The sequence below is a fragment of the Onychomys torridus genome, chromosome 7 (assembly GCF_903995425.1).
Source record: "Onychomys torridus chromosome 7, mOncTor1.1, whole genome shotgun sequence".
NCBI lineage: Eukaryota > Metazoa > Chordata > Mammalia > Rodentia > Cricetidae > Onychomys > Onychomys torridus.
In genome coordinates, this window is record NC_050449.1 from 79,795,182 (window position 1) to 79,810,600 (window position 15,419).

Below are 15,419 nucleotides of genomic sequence, written 5' to 3' on the forward strand. Positions count from 1 at the left end.
TGATACCCTCTTATAGCCTCTATGGACATCAGAGAAAAGAAGGGCCAAAGCACATACACACACACACACACACACACACACACACACACACACACACACACACATCAAAACTAAATCTTCTTTTTAAAATGTATAAGCCAGCCAGGCGGTGATAGCCCGTGCCTTTAATCCCAGTACTGGGGAGGCAGAGCCAGGTGGATTTCTGTGAGTTCGAGGCCAGCCTGGTCTACAGAGCAAGATCCAGGACAGGCACCAAAACTACACAGGGAAGCCCTGTCTTGAAAAACAAAACAACAACAAAGCATAAGTCAGGTGGTGGTGGAGCATACCATTCCCAGCACTTGGAAGGCAGAGGCAGATGAATCTCTGTGACTTTCAGGCCAGCTTGGTCTACAGAGTGAGTTCCAGGACAGCCAGGTCTACACACAGAAAAATTCCATCTCAAAAAACAAACAAACAACAACAAAAAACTCAAACAAAATCATAATAACTTTTCATATTATCTCCTAAAACCCAGCGTTATCATTGTAAATGGCCGTGATATCTTAAGAAAAATGACAATTATTTACAATGTTATTCATATTTTCTATGCTTTAATAAATGTTTTGCATAGGTAAATACATTCAGTTAAAACTATTTGACAACATGGAAACGGACAAGAAATAGATAGGACTTCTGAATCTTTGCCACTAACTACACAGAGAAAACTCGTAACCAAAGTTCCCATTTGAAGTCTCCACTCCTAACTCACACTTGAAAGAATCTGTGGTCTTCACCTTCAAGGAGGTCACTTTACAGAGGAGCCCTGCTTAAACACCATACAAGCTTTAAAGCATTACTTCAAAAGCAGAAGTGTCTCTAGATACACAGAATGTTCTCGAACCCGGGCTTAGGAGTTTCAAGTTGTTGCTATTCATTCCATCACCAACTTGCTCAGGAGGTTAATACAACCTGGGGACGGTTATTACTTCTCATAGAGTGGTTCTGAAATCAACATATTTTAGCATCTGATGGAAAGCTAGGCAGGGGAGGTGTAGTCACTCATGCTATGAGTTCTCGGTCACCTGAGCTAACCACAGGGACATTAGGGCAAGTGACCCTCAGGGGCCCCTAGCTTGTCTGGGGAGCATGGTCTTGCTTCTGGCACCCTTATCGTGGAGGCGGGCTCCTCGGGGGCCTTCACAAGGACTTTCCTTTCTCACTGCGCGGCTGTGCTAAAAAAAAACCCCTCCCAGTCTCTCAGCAGGGCCAGCAGCTGGGGAAAAGGGTGGGTCAGAGAGGAGGAAAAGAACTTTTGTGAGGGTTTGGGACTGAGAACAAAGCAATGAGAGCTCTCTGGGCTGTCACAATGACAAGAGTGTGAGGATATAAGGCTGCACCAGGTGTTGTAAACAGCAGTTAGCTTTCTTCGAGGTGTTGAGAGTTCAGTTGTGCAAAAGGAACAAGGCGAACGGAGGCCTGGAATAAAAGTCCTGAGAAGGATTTTCTCTAGGCAGCCAAGTAGTGTTTCTGTTCAGCTATACCTAAGTTTGTGTTTATCTTCGCTTTTTAAAAGATTTTAACAAAATGGTCAAGAAAGAACAAGAAGGCATTAATGTGATCGAGTTACACTGTGTTAATTTATTACTAGTTTGTGTCTTCCGTTAGCTTCCTACATCATCAGTGGTGAGTTTCTCAGCAGCAGGTACAATAGCTTTTCAACAGAATTTATAAAGAGAACAATTAAAACAGAAAACATAAATAACCAGAGTAAGTGAAACAAAACTGTCCAGTGTGAAGTTTATCCTAATTTATATTAATGTACTTCCACGGGTTTGATTGTTAAACTAAAATCATCTTATTCTAAGCACACTATGAATCATAGTAAAGATTCCAACCCTAAGAAATCATGAAAACTTCAAGATCTTATTGGTAAAGTTAAAAAATCTAGCTGTTGTGTTTACTGACTAACTTTGGTCTGGACTTTCTGGACTTCTTCAGGCCAAGAATAGCAATCAGGTAGGATCTGGTCATAATTAGTGCTGTACATCTGTGAGCAGACAAATTCTTCTTTGTTTTGGGGTTCAGGATAAACAGTGGCCATCCTTTCTCTGTACGCATCTGTCACAATCTAGAAACAAGGAAGGCAAGTCATTATCTTTATAAGAAGAAGGCGATATTGAACACAAAGCAAGTTTTTATCCATTTTAAAAATTAATCTATAGTTTGTACTATGTAAAAGCCACATACAAAACACAGAAGATGAAAATAAAAATGCAACTATAAATCAGATGTCTCGAGGGGGGACGAGGCTGGCATCTCAGTAGTAGGGTGGCCAGAGGAGTCCTTTTTCTCAGACAGTTGTGCCGTGCCTGCTGCTGGCTAAGGGACTGGACGCCCGCCCGCCGCGTCTCTGCGGAGCTCGCTGCCGTCATCTGGTCCGTCTTCTGGTCACAATAAGAAAGTGTCTTCCACCTCCCTTCCCTTTACACACTACTCTCTCAGCAAGTGCAACCACGCCCCACACATAGACGACAACTAGATCTTTCTGTCTAGTCACTCTATGTTTCTGTCATCTCCATCTCCACGACAGGAGTAGACATCTGGATACACAGGGGACCTCGAACCTGCAGCCCCGCACAGCAGCTCCCTGCCTGAAACCAGCTCTTCACTCTGAGTTCTCGTTTCTGTGTAGACAACAGCACCGTGTTCTAAGTACAGACTCGGGATCCAAGGCCCCTTTATTCCCTCTAATGCCCTGCTTTCTCACTTTCCATTCTAATTGTGTGCTACTTCATTTTCATTTAAATTATCAAAATAAACCTAAAATGACAACATGCTGTACAGCACATAAATAATGGAAACTAAAAAGTGATACACATCAGAACAAAATAATGAGGCTGTTTTTCCCTAAAAAACAGACACTCACACTATTAGTTGAAGTTTTTTGAAGTACTGATTTTGTAGAATATACCGTTAATCAATAAGATAAACAACATGTGAATCTTAAACAGTGCTATTTATATAAGTTTGGAATAGTGTAAACTACTGATATTTTGTATATATAAGACCTAATAATGTCTGGCTACCTTTTGACTGTTGAAACTGTGTAGTTGCTACTGACCCCTAGTGGCCAGAGGCTAAAAATGCCAACCCACCCCAGTTTAGAGAAAACTGCTAGGGTCCTTTGTGTTTTCCCACAGATGAGCTTACATGCTGGGGCCCTCACCAGTAGTGCTTCAGAAGTTAAAATATGGCTCTTAGGATGTCCCTAATCCACTTCACTTCTGTTCTTAAAAGAAAGAAAACTGGACAGCAAAAACACCAAAGATGAGCACATACAGAGAAAACACTCCAAGAGAAAACACAGCAAAAGACAGCCACCAAGTCAGAGACACAGACCTGAGAAGAAGCCAAACTTACTAACATCTTGACCTTGGGTGTGCAGCCTCCACACTAGATAGATAGACAGACAGACAGACAGACAGACAGATAGATAGATAAAATTGTTCAGTTTAAGCCACCCAGAATGTGGCACTTGGCATGTCAAACCAATACAGCCACACCATTAAAGGCAATCCCGTTCATCTGTGTTAGAGAAATTTCTCTGCCTTTAGGTTCGTGGCCAAGTCCTCCAGTTGCTCATCGTTCCCATAGCTGCTCTTGAGTTCTTTGTCCTCACTGTTTTTCCTGTTAGGTAGCTAATAAGCCATTAGCAGCTTGGAGGTTATTGGAGATGGACCCTACCTTCACGATCAGCTTTAAGCCCCACCTTCTATATGGCTGGTAAGGAAGAGGGAAAATATCAAAAGCACCCTCTTTAGGTGAAAAACCATGTGTGGTGGTATGGAGGAGAGTGGTCCCCAAAGGCTCCTATCACTCAGGAGGCAGAGATCTGTCTGGATCTCTTTGAGCTCAAGGCCACACTGGGAACAGAGCCAGGCATGGAGGCACATGACTTAAATTCCAACACTAGTTAACCATGGAGGTCTGGAGGTCTGTACAGATAGACAGAAAGTGACAGAGCTGGACAGGAAGAGGAAGTGATGTAGCTGGATGGAGAGAGCAAATGATGTAACAGAACAGAAAGGCATATAGGTGTGGGTATACAGGAAGCTGAGGATGGGTAAGGTAAGGTTGGCTTGTGACTTTTCCTATTCCTCTGATTTCTCAGGTTTTAACCCCGATGTCTGGCTCCAGGATTTTTATTTAATAAGACCACTTAGCAATTCATCTACAGAACTGTTTGGGAAGGATTAAGAAGAATGGCATTGTTAGAGGAGATGTGTCACTAAGCAGGCTTTGAGTTTTCAAGACTTGCTCATTCCTGAACCCCACAACACTAAATCTGAAAGAACAAAGAACAGCACGAAGCCAGAAGGTGAAAAGAAACACAACACACCTGAGTGAAGACACGTTAGGTGTGAGGCTAATGATCCCTTAGTGAGGCAAGGAATCAATACTTACTCCAGAAGCCCCTCCCTCACTGCAGCTACTTACAGAGATCTGACTGGGAAGGGGAACCTTTTCCTTTGGCCCTGACACTCTGGGCTCGCCCCACCCCCTCTCTCCTCTCTCTTTCTCCCCCGCCTCTCTCTGAGTACCCTCCAATACACAAACCATGTTCACCAATGCCCACTGTTGAGCTTGCCTGCTTTCTTGACTAGCTCAGAAGGCATACTCTCCTCTCTCATCCAGCCCCCACCACCCAGCAGCCACTGGGATCCGCAGCTTGCTAGTCCAGTTGTCTTTTCCTCAAACCCCAATGAAGTTGCCCTTGAGTTCCCTTTTAATTCAGAGTTTGAATCCTTTTATTTACAGGACTAATAACTTGCCAAAGGGGCCCTGTGTCCTCTGACACTATCACCTGAGTCTTCAGTCTTTCAAGATGCTCTAAGCCAGTGGTTCTCAACATGTGGGTTGCGACCCTTTTGAGGCTTGAAGGAATACCATCAGAAAACACTGATATTTATATTACAACTCGTAACAGTAGCAAAATTACGGTTATGAAGTAGCAACAAAAATAATTTTATAGTTGGGGTCACCACAACATGAGGAACTGTATTAAAGGGTCGCAGCAGTAGGAAAGTTGAGAACCACTGTTCTAAGTCAGACAGGAAGGGAGCAGGAGGTTCCAGGTGTAAACGTCACTCTAGTGGAACTCTATGAACAGCTCTATGAACAGCTACAATAAGGTGACTTGGGAGAGGCCTGACTAACGGATGGAGAAATGGACGAGCAGCCGCCATGTTTCCATCCACCTCTGAGGACAAACTGCAGCTGGTTCCCTCAGTGCTCCGTCGCCAAGTCTCAGTTCCTCAATCCTAGGAGACGAACATACATGCCAAGCAAGCATGTAAAACAGTCACAGTACGTAGCTAGCAAGGGAAGGATGGAAAAATAACAAGGCTACATGGTTTTTACCTTCACTGCGATTTTCAAGGAAACATCTCGAATTGTATTCAAAGGAGGATAGAGCCGGCCCTCTTCTAGGTGTCTATCAGACACCTGCTGAGATATGACCTTTAAAAGAGAAAGGGAATAGAAAGGTTTATACAGCACACGATTCTCTGTGGTAAGTAAGGAGACTACTAAGGGAATGCCACCTATGGGAACCACCACATGACAATGACGGTCTAACGCCCCTTCATCAACAGAAAAGCTAAGCCATGGCAATTGCTGAGATCATACCAAGAGTAAGAGAACAGAACCCAGGTTCCCGTTTGGTTCAGTTCCTTCACACTAGACCATAAGCCACTGGAACAGATGCAAAGAAAAGGGGGCTGAAGCAGTCATGGAAGGGACCCTGGAAACAGGCAGACCCACTCTTACTCCTCACTCCAAACTCATGGAGTGCAGAAGTGAGCTACGGAAACTCGCTCACTTCCACTCTAAGGACCTGAAGTTTATCCAGACCCTGGTCATCATCTTACCTGACCAACAGCCCGTCTCGCTCCCTAAGCCGCTCCCTAGCTCCACACAGTAAACCACTGCACAAGGTGGGTCAGGTCACCTCAGAGCTGGGCCTTCAACAGAAATGCGGGGGCAGAGCCAGGCAGAAAACCTTCACTGGCAACATTCTGAACAATCAATAGTCAGTCAGTAAGTCTCTCTCTCTCTCTCTCTCTCTCTCTCTCTCTCTCTCTCTCTCTCTCTCTCTCTCTCTCTTTTCTCTCTCTCAAACCCAGGGCTTTGTGCATACCAGGCAAATATTCTACCACTGAGCTACATGCCCAGCTCTGTCAGAATCTTACCTATTCTTTATTTTTACTTATTTTTCATGACTTACCAGATTACTATTATAAACTTGGGAAAAACAGGAATCGGAGATAAATTTGGGTGTGTCTTAACCCCTAAGCTTGTGACTCTGGGATTGGGAAACCTTCATTCTACAATCCCAGGTGACGGAGCAGACACTCTTTTTGAGATAGGGGCCTCACTATGTAGCTCTGACTGGTCTGCAACTAGAGAGGTACACCAGGCTGATCTTGAACTCATGGAGATCCACCTGTCTCTGTCTCATGCAGTTATTTCAAAGATATGTTTGGGTTCCACCAGCACGCCAATAGACTGCGCACAGGCGTGGGTCCACCTACAGAAGTCTCCAGAGCAGTGAGGAAACTCACAGAACCAAAGGAGGTACTAGAAGACACAGTCTGGGCTGCAGGAGAAATGTGAGCTAATCAAGCCACAGTGATAGGCTCATGGATGAGGCCAGTGAGGCGGACTTGACTGAGGGACTGAGAAGAAACAAGAAGTCACACACCCAAGGCAGGTAGGTGCCGCAGATAACATGGAGACCCCCAACATATGAAGTGGATGCTGAGACAACCCGCCCCGAACCTGGAGGGTGGAGAGCCTCTGCAGAGGCAGAGAAAGGGAATACACTGGCATTGTGGGTGGCTAAGAACTTCTGACCACCGACTACTAGACAGCACCAAGGTGGGGAGAAGCAGCAATCAACAGTACAACTAGCATTGGAGTAGTGCAACACTGTTATATAAAACGATAAGCTAGTGTGATGGTCTGAATAAGAATGACCCCCATAGGCTCAAATAGTTCCACGTTTGGTCCCCAGCTAACGAGCTGTTGGGACATTAGGAAGTGTGGACCTACTGGAGGAGCTGGAGGAGGTGCATCACTGGAAATGGGCGTTGAGATTTCAAAAGCCCATGCCACCAGGCCCAGTTCCACACCACCTCCACCACCACCACCACCACCACCACCACCACCACCACCACCACCACCACTACCTGCCTGCAGATCAGGAAGTAGCTCTCAGCTATGTTTCCAGCACATGCCTACCTGAGTACCTCCTTGCTCCCCGCCATGATGATAAATAGACTTGCCCTCTGAAACTGTAAGCAAGCTCCCAACTGAATGGTTTCTTTAGAAGAGTTGCCTTGGTCATGATCATGGTGTCTCTTCACAGCAAGAGAACAGTGACTAAGACACCTAGACTTAGAGAATATTAACTCTGATTCTGTAATAAACTCATTTAACTAATTAATTTCTTGCTTTTGTTACATAGTAGTAAAGCCAAGTTTTCCCTTGCTCCAGAGATGGTGACCAGGGTCCCAAACTTTAAACACAGCAGCATTAAATGTCCTACCACCCAAGTGGGTGTGCCCTTTCCCACAAACAGAGCAGGGGAGGAACCAGTCACTCCCACTGACAGCCTCTCCTTTCCAGAGCTCAGGCAGGGACAGCTCAAGGGATGTGTGGGTTTTCCTCATTTACAGATTTAAAGACTAGTGAGGCATGTCAGGTAACTCCCAATCTACAGACAAGATGAGAATCAAGCTGGGTGTGCTGGCACACACCTTTACCCAGCACTCAGGAGCCAGAGGCAGGCAATCTCTACAAATTTGAAGCTAGCCTGGTCTGCACAGTGAGTTACAGGCCAGCCAGTAACCCTGCCTCAGAAACAACAAGAAAACAAACAAAAAGCAAACAAGCAAAAAATCTGCCTTGAGACTGCAGAGATGGCTCAGTGACTAAGCGCTCTGGCTGCTCTTTTAGAGAGCCAGGGTTTGATCCCTAACACCCACATGGAAGCTTACAACTGTCTGTGATTCCAGTTCAGGGGACCTGACGCCCTCTTCTGGTCCATAAGCACAAAGCACATACACAGTATACTTACATACATGCAAGGAAAACACTCAAACACAGAAAATGAAAAAAAAAAAAACTTTAAAAAAACAAATCTAAATTACTACGGACACCACAGGTACTATCCTACACAGGAGACAGAACAATGGAATGGCTCACTCACTCCAGTGACAACACTTGACAAATTATGTGAAAAGCAGACCTGCCAGGCCGTTTTGTAGACAGTGACACAACTCTGTGTTATGTTTACTCTACATTCATTTCCAAGATGAAAGTCTCGGATAGAACTTAGCTCTGCTGTGTTACGGTGGAATTTTCAAATATTTGAAGAGAGCAATAGGCTCCTGACCACCCAAGTCAAATCCATGTTAGTACAAACACGACTCTGATGTGTTGCTGTATACTATACAAGCTGTGGATACTGAATTGAGCCACACTGTTGGTTACTAGCAGCAGAAGAGTTAAAAATCTCTTTATAATCAAAAAGAAGATCAGGAACAGAGACTGGAGAGATGGTTTAGTTAGTAAAATGTTGCTTGCCCAATCCTGAGAGTCGGAGCTCAGCTCCACAGCACCTGCACACGAGCCCACTGCAGTGGCCACATGACTGTAACCCGGCACCAGGGGGTCAAGGCAAGAGGCCCGCCCCTATGCTACGCCTCTGTCCCTAGCTCCCTGGCCATCCAGTCTAGCCAACTGGTGAGCTCTGGACTCAGTGGGAGAGCCTATCTCAAAATCACTGGCCTTCACACACCTGTGCACACACATGTACTCACACCTGCATAAGTACCTACACACACACTACTCACACATAAAACACTTTTTTTTTTAGGAATTCAGAGATAACCTTTCATATTTGGTCCAATCCATGAGATTTCTGGTTTCTTACGTGACTAAACTTGTATTTACATTTTATTATTTTGTATATGCGTGTTTTACGCACATGCATGTCTATGTACCACATGCGTCCATGCCTGGTGTCCTTAGAAGATGGATGATGTCAAATGCCCTGGAACTGGAGTTACAGATGGTTGTGAGGTACCGTGTGGGCTGGAAATTGAACCCAGGTCCTCTGGAAGAGTGGCCAACGCTCTTAACCACCAAGCCATCTCTCCAGAACCCTCCAACCAGTTGTTTTTTGGTTTTGTTCTGGGTTTGGTTTTATTTTTGGTTTTGCTATAATACTGAAAGTGATTAGACCTGGGCTTGTCAAACAAAGCAAGTCTAGCTGTTACTTCACTTAGCTGGTTAGCTGAACCAGACACTCCGGACAGCCTTCTCTAGGCCCTCTGGCAGTGAACATCCACAGCACTGCATCTGCTCTTCCTGCCACGCTGTGGCTGGTGCTACAGCACTCAGGAGAGTGCATGTACTGCTTCTGCTCCGTGTCAGCACTGGCTCGCTGTTACTGGCATTCACAGAAACCACATGATCTTTTAAAATCCAAAATTCTCAAGAGTAAACACCAAGTAGGAAGAGAACAGTGTCAGAGTGTTTAAATAAGAATTGCCTTGGGGCTGGGAGATGGCCCACTATGTAGGTGCTCATACACGCTGAGGACCTGACGTGGATCTCAGCACCTACAGGATGGGGGCCAAGGCTCTGCAGCATACACTTAGGATCCCAGTGCTCGAGGGGGAGACAGGGAGACTGTGCAGGTCAGCCAGCCCACCCAAATCACAAGCCCCAGGTTCAGTGTGAGACCTGTCTTAAAAAACTAGGTAGAAAACGCCCCAAATCGTACGTGTGTGGGCATGTGTGAGCATGTGTGGGTGCGTGCATGTGCACACCTGCACACACACAGGGTCTTAATTAAAAGAGAGATGAGGAGACAAGGCAAACAAGCAGGGGAGTGGAGTGTCAAATGTGAATTCTGAAGGCCCAAGGAGCAGCCGAGAGACCTTGCAGTGAGGAGAGTTCAGCTGTGCGCAGCCTGTTTTCTCTTCCTTTGGTTGGTTTTGGTGTTTCATATATAGTACAGGCTGACATGGAGCTCTCTGTGTAGCCAAGGCCTGAAGCTTGAAATCTTACACCTAGGCCTCCCAAGTGAGCCACCACACCCAAGTAACTTTTTTTCTCTTCCAAAAAGAAAAAAAAATTTTTTTTAGAATGTAGAGATCAGGGTGTCAACACGTAACTCTGGCTGGCCTGAAAGTTGCTATGCAGACCAGACTCTTGTTGAACTCACAGAGATCCACTTGGGATTAAAGCATGAGCCTTTAGTAGTGATCATTATTAGTGAATGTGAAATAAAAAGTATTTACTTGACATTGCCACTAGAGGGTGCTAGAGCTAAAGGAAGAAAACAGGCTAAGCGAATCAAGCTCACATTTGTCTTGTCCTAAAAGAAAGGGTGATATTTTTCTTTATGTAAAAACCTTACAATGTTCTTAGTAATTAGATGTCTATTTGAATTTAACAATACTTTCAAGTTAAAAGGAAACAAACCAGACACATCAGCTGTCATACTTTTAACGCTGTGAAGAAAGCATGAAGAATAAATGCTACAGCTTCCAGGCATCTGTCCCAGAGGGAGGCAGATGTGTTCTTTGATCACACAGTGACCCTGGAATCTGCCCCTGTTCTTGGGGTTCCTTCACAGTGCAGAGAGCAGCATGTTTGCTGGATACATGCTTTAAACCAATCAGGTTTCATGTGGTTCATGTTATACAATGTTTAATTTGAGAGAAATTGACAAGTTTCTCACTCATGAGTTGTATTCTGCCCAAATCCAAAACAGTTAGGGCAGGATAAGCTCTTCATGGTTTACACATATACAGCCACCCACTGTCACCATCCCGCTGAGGCTCGGGATGCTAAGGGAGCTGACAACGGCACAAGACTCCCAGGATCTTCTGCACCAGGATAATAAAGCTTTGTCTCTGAGCTGGAGCTCCATGTTCTCTGCAGTGTCTATGAAACTGGCTAACTGTTAGCCTGTAGTTGGATAAAGTCAGTTCTCCACTACACGATTCCCAGGGCTCTGTGACAGCCTGGGGGCCTTTCCTGAAATCCCAGGGGAGAACCAACGTCTCCTATCAGTAGTTCCCTATAAATATCCTCATTCCGTTTTCACTTATTTATGGGGGAGGCAGTACATGCATGCCACAACACACATGTGGAAAAAAGTCAGGGACCAAGCTGTGAGAGCTGTTTTTTCTTCTTACCATGTAAGTCCTGAACAGGTTCTCAGCTTTGGTAGCAAGCATCTTTACTCACGGAAGCATCTCAGCAGCCCTTTTACTGATCATATGAACACACAATGCCCTGTTTTCATTTCATTTCTGCTTAAACACTAGCGTGGCTTCTATTTCCTGCCCCTAAACATGAATGACAGCCACTTCTACTACACTTTGTCAACTTTAAAATGCCAGTCCTCAGGAAGGCTCACTATGGAGAGATGACACTTGTCACCATTTGGGAGAACACTTGTTTCACTGACGTCCTAAAGCCCATCTGTATCTACAGGCAATAAAAGGCCCCTTCTGTGAACGAAACCTAACAACTACTGAGAGAAATCTAGTGACTCACATGAACCTGCTCCCCACTAGAGTTCTCTACTAAGAGTTCTTTACTTGACAGACAGCTGTGACGATACATACATAAAACACTGAGTGGAGCAAATGCGGCCTCAGCACGCACCAGCCCTTCACAGTACCTCGGCAGTGGTGAGGAAGACCTTGTCAGTGATGTGTCTCAGCCCACAGGCCACCACCCCAAGAGCAACTCCAGGGAACACATAGGAGTTGTTGCCTTGGCCAGGAAAGAGAGTCCGTCCCTCTGGAAGCGTGACTGGATCAAAAGGACTGCCACTGGCAAAGATGGCGCGGCCCTGCAACACAGACAGACACACGGTCCTGAGGACGGAGAGAGCTGAGCATCTGAGAACCACTGTGCACCACTGTGCCGTGACAGAGCCGTCCGCAGGCAGCCTAGGGTGTTCGGTGCTTAACTCCTAGTGGGCCCAGGTGCTGCCCATGGGTCAGGAGGGGGTACTTGTCACTGTTCTCTGTAGTAATCTGTCCAGGAGTGGGCAAAGCACATGATTCTCTGCAGTGGTCCAACCACAGGCCCAACAACCACATTATAGAGGCTTCCAACTAGACTTCTGAAGATAAAATCAACAGGTCTCTAGAGTATTGAAAATGGTATGTTAGGTTAGAACTTAATGTTCAGCCTCAAGGTAACTGTCAATGTTTTACAATACAGAGCATTAGGCAAGATCTTAAGAAAGAGCTGAGGTCATCTATCTCTGACACACTGAAAGTTTAAAACAGAACTATAAAACTGAGCTAACATTATGCATGTGTATGGCAGGAGCCTCTACACTAACAAGGACTGTTGTGATATACAAAGACAAAATAACTAATTGCACACCTGCTTATTAGCGGCCTCCTATGTTCAAGGCACCACACTACAATTTGTTGCAAAAGGTTCTTTCCTTCCCTTGAGGATTTAAAGCTACTGAAGAATGTAAAGAAAACTCAATCTGTACATGAAATGAAGATTAAAATTACTCAGGATACTGATACCATCTCAGATAAGAGAGAGAAACCACGGAATGGCTCCTGGTTAAAAACATGTTCATTTCAGTGATGAGCTCTTGACACATTGCTTATAAAGTGGAGCTTTGAAGCTCTGGCTTGTACATACTATCACCACTTTGTGTTGTGTTTACCTCCTCTACTCTATTAGACATAAGTAAAGGATTTAGATGCATAAAACTAACTTCATTTTTGTTATAATGATATTGTCAAGTCTTGGAAAAGAGTGAAAGGCATTTGGCCAACCTATCAGTCAAATATATGGTAGTACAAACACAGTATAAAATTAACTTTTTATTTTTAAAACAGTGAAGTATTGAGCCCTGAGGATTCCATGCCAGCCTGGCTGGGTATCAGCATAGCTGCCCAGATCCTCCACCCATGGCATCAGAATCCAAACCCAAAATTTAGCTAAGCAAAAACTAAACTGTGGTTTCATCTTGTATGCTTCAATGCTCAGAAACGGCTAGTTAAAGAGAGCTTCGAACCATCCAAAGCTAAGTCCTTTCCCTTTCATTTTTATATTGAAGTCTTACTTTCCAAATCACTCAAGGAAAGTTATCACGAACACATACACAGTTGATTTATTTACTGAAGCTGAGAGGGAGAGGAGGCAGCCGCGCCTTTGGTGTGTTCATGCATCTTCCGGTTCTGATGGAGTAAGTCTGATGTCAGGAGGTGTGCTCAGCACCTTGGGCATCCTAGGCTTCCTGTACCTAACTGCCATCTGACTGCTCACCTTGGTCACCCGGTAGCACTGCTCTGCAGAACACTCTGCTTTGCTGGTTGGGTTACTCAAAGCAAAAATGATGGGCCGTTCGTTGAAGGCAGCCATATCTTTGAGAATTTGTTCTGTGAAAGCACCACCAATTGCAGCGACTCCTAAAAAGGAAAAGAAATGGAGGAGTAGGATTGTCCTTGGTTAGTTCATCCAAGAGGAGGCCCCCAGACAATGAGATAGGGCAGCAACAAAGTACAGAAAGTTCACACTGAAGTCTAGTGTTGAAACAGTGTTGCTCAAGGCCAATCATCTTCAGGGTTAAACCAACAAGAGCCTTTATAAGTCACAGGTATGACATCAGACTCACAATACAGAGTTCCTAGTCAATCATTAGGTACTCTGGTTCCAAGCATTTGTATCAGGAAATTAAACCATGACTGTATTAATCTAATACATTCTCTCTAAGCAATTTTGAGTAGACTGGTAATTGTGTCTTTATAGGCAACAGTAATAATCATCACATCCTATTGTGAAACTGAACTAACCACTTGCTGAAGGCAGAATAAAGCAGCTAATGAAGGGGAAAGGAGTGAGCTGAAGGATGCACTGTGTCAAACACACTGAAAGCTTGATGAAGTTCTTTGTGATTCCTGATCGTCATCCTCAGTATTATCAACTACTGCAAACACACTTCTAAGAATAGACTATGGTTGAAAGTAGACAGACAGACATGGGAATAGGAACACACTATAACAACTTCCTTGGAGATTTTAAGCACAGAATTTGAACACATTAAGCATTTTGTCTATGGATTTTAAAGCAGGTCTCATAGAGCTCAGGCTGAGCTCCTGTCCTGTCCTCCTGTGTCCACTTCCCAAAGCTAGGATGGGATGGTAGGGATACACAGCATGCCCAGCTGCACACTCCACACTGCACTATGCACACACAGTGTGGGAGTACCCGAGGAAGGGCGGAATGATAGGCCTTCTAGGAATCTCATTCAGAGCTCCAGGATCTCAGCGTGACTGGCATACTATGGGCATGGTTCCTCATGGATAACTAGTATACAGCGGGCATGGTTCCTCATGGATAACTAGTATACAGCGGGCATGGTTCCTCATGGATAACTAGTATACAGCGGGCATGGTTCCTCATGGATAACTAGTATACAGCGGGCATGGTTCCTCATGGATAACTAGTATACAGCGGGCATGGTTCCTCATGGATAACTACTATACAGCGGGCATGGTTCCTCATGGATAACTAGTATACAGCGGGCATGGTTCCTCATGGATAACTAGTATACAGCGGGCATGGTTCCTCATGGATAACTAGTATAGTGCAGGCATGGTTCCTCATGGATAACTAGTATAGTGCAGGCATGGTTCCTCATGGATAACTAGTATACAGCGGGCATGGTTCCTCATGGATAACTAGTATACAGCGGGCATGGTTCCTCATGGATAACTAGTATACAGCGGGCATAGTTCCTCATGGATAACTAGTATAGTGCAGGCATGGTTCCTCACGGCATAACTAGTATACAGCGGGCATGGTTCCTCATGGATAACTACTATACAGCGGGCATGGTTCCTCATGGATAACTAGTATACAGCGGGCATGGTTCCTCATGGATAACTAGTATACAGCGGGCATGGTTCCTCATGGATAACTAGTATACAGCGGGCATGGTTCCTCATGGATAACTAGTATACAGCGGGCATGGTTCCTCACGGCATAACTAGTATACAGCGGGCATGGTTCCTCACGGCATAACTAGTATACAGCGGGCATGGTTCCTCATGGATAACTAGTATACAGCGGGCATGGTTCCTCATGGATAACTAGTATACAGCGGGCATGGTTCCTCATGGATAACTAGTATACAGCGGGCATGGTTCCTCATGGATAACTAGTATACAGCGGGCATGGTTCCTCACGGCATAACTAGTATACAGCGGGCATGGTTCCTCACGGCATAACTAGTATACAGCGGGCATGGTTCCTCATGGATAACTAGTATACAGCGGGCATGGTTCCTCACGGCATAACTAGTATACAGC

General features: G+C 45.0%; 1 protein-coding gene across 1 annotated transcript in view; it reads right to left on the bottom strand.

Annotated features, from left to right (window-relative positions):
• Window positions 1-577: 577 nt before the first annotated feature.
• Window positions 578-15,419, bottom strand: part of Me1 (malic enzyme 1) — a 118,283-nt gene continuing 103,441 nt past the window's right edge. The window contains exons 11-14 of the mRNA XM_036193171.1: window positions 13,375-13,517; window positions 11,750-11,923; window positions 5,404-5,502; window positions 578-2,110 (exon numbers count right to left, since the gene is read on the bottom strand). Coding sequence (XP_036049064.1) covers window positions 1,940-2,110; window positions 5,404-5,502; window positions 11,750-11,923; window positions 13,375-13,517 — 587 coding nt within the window. The 3' untranslated portion in view covers window positions 578-1,939. The remainder of the gene's footprint in view (window positions 2,111-5,403; window positions 5,503-11,749; window positions 11,924-13,374; window positions 13,518-15,419) is intronic.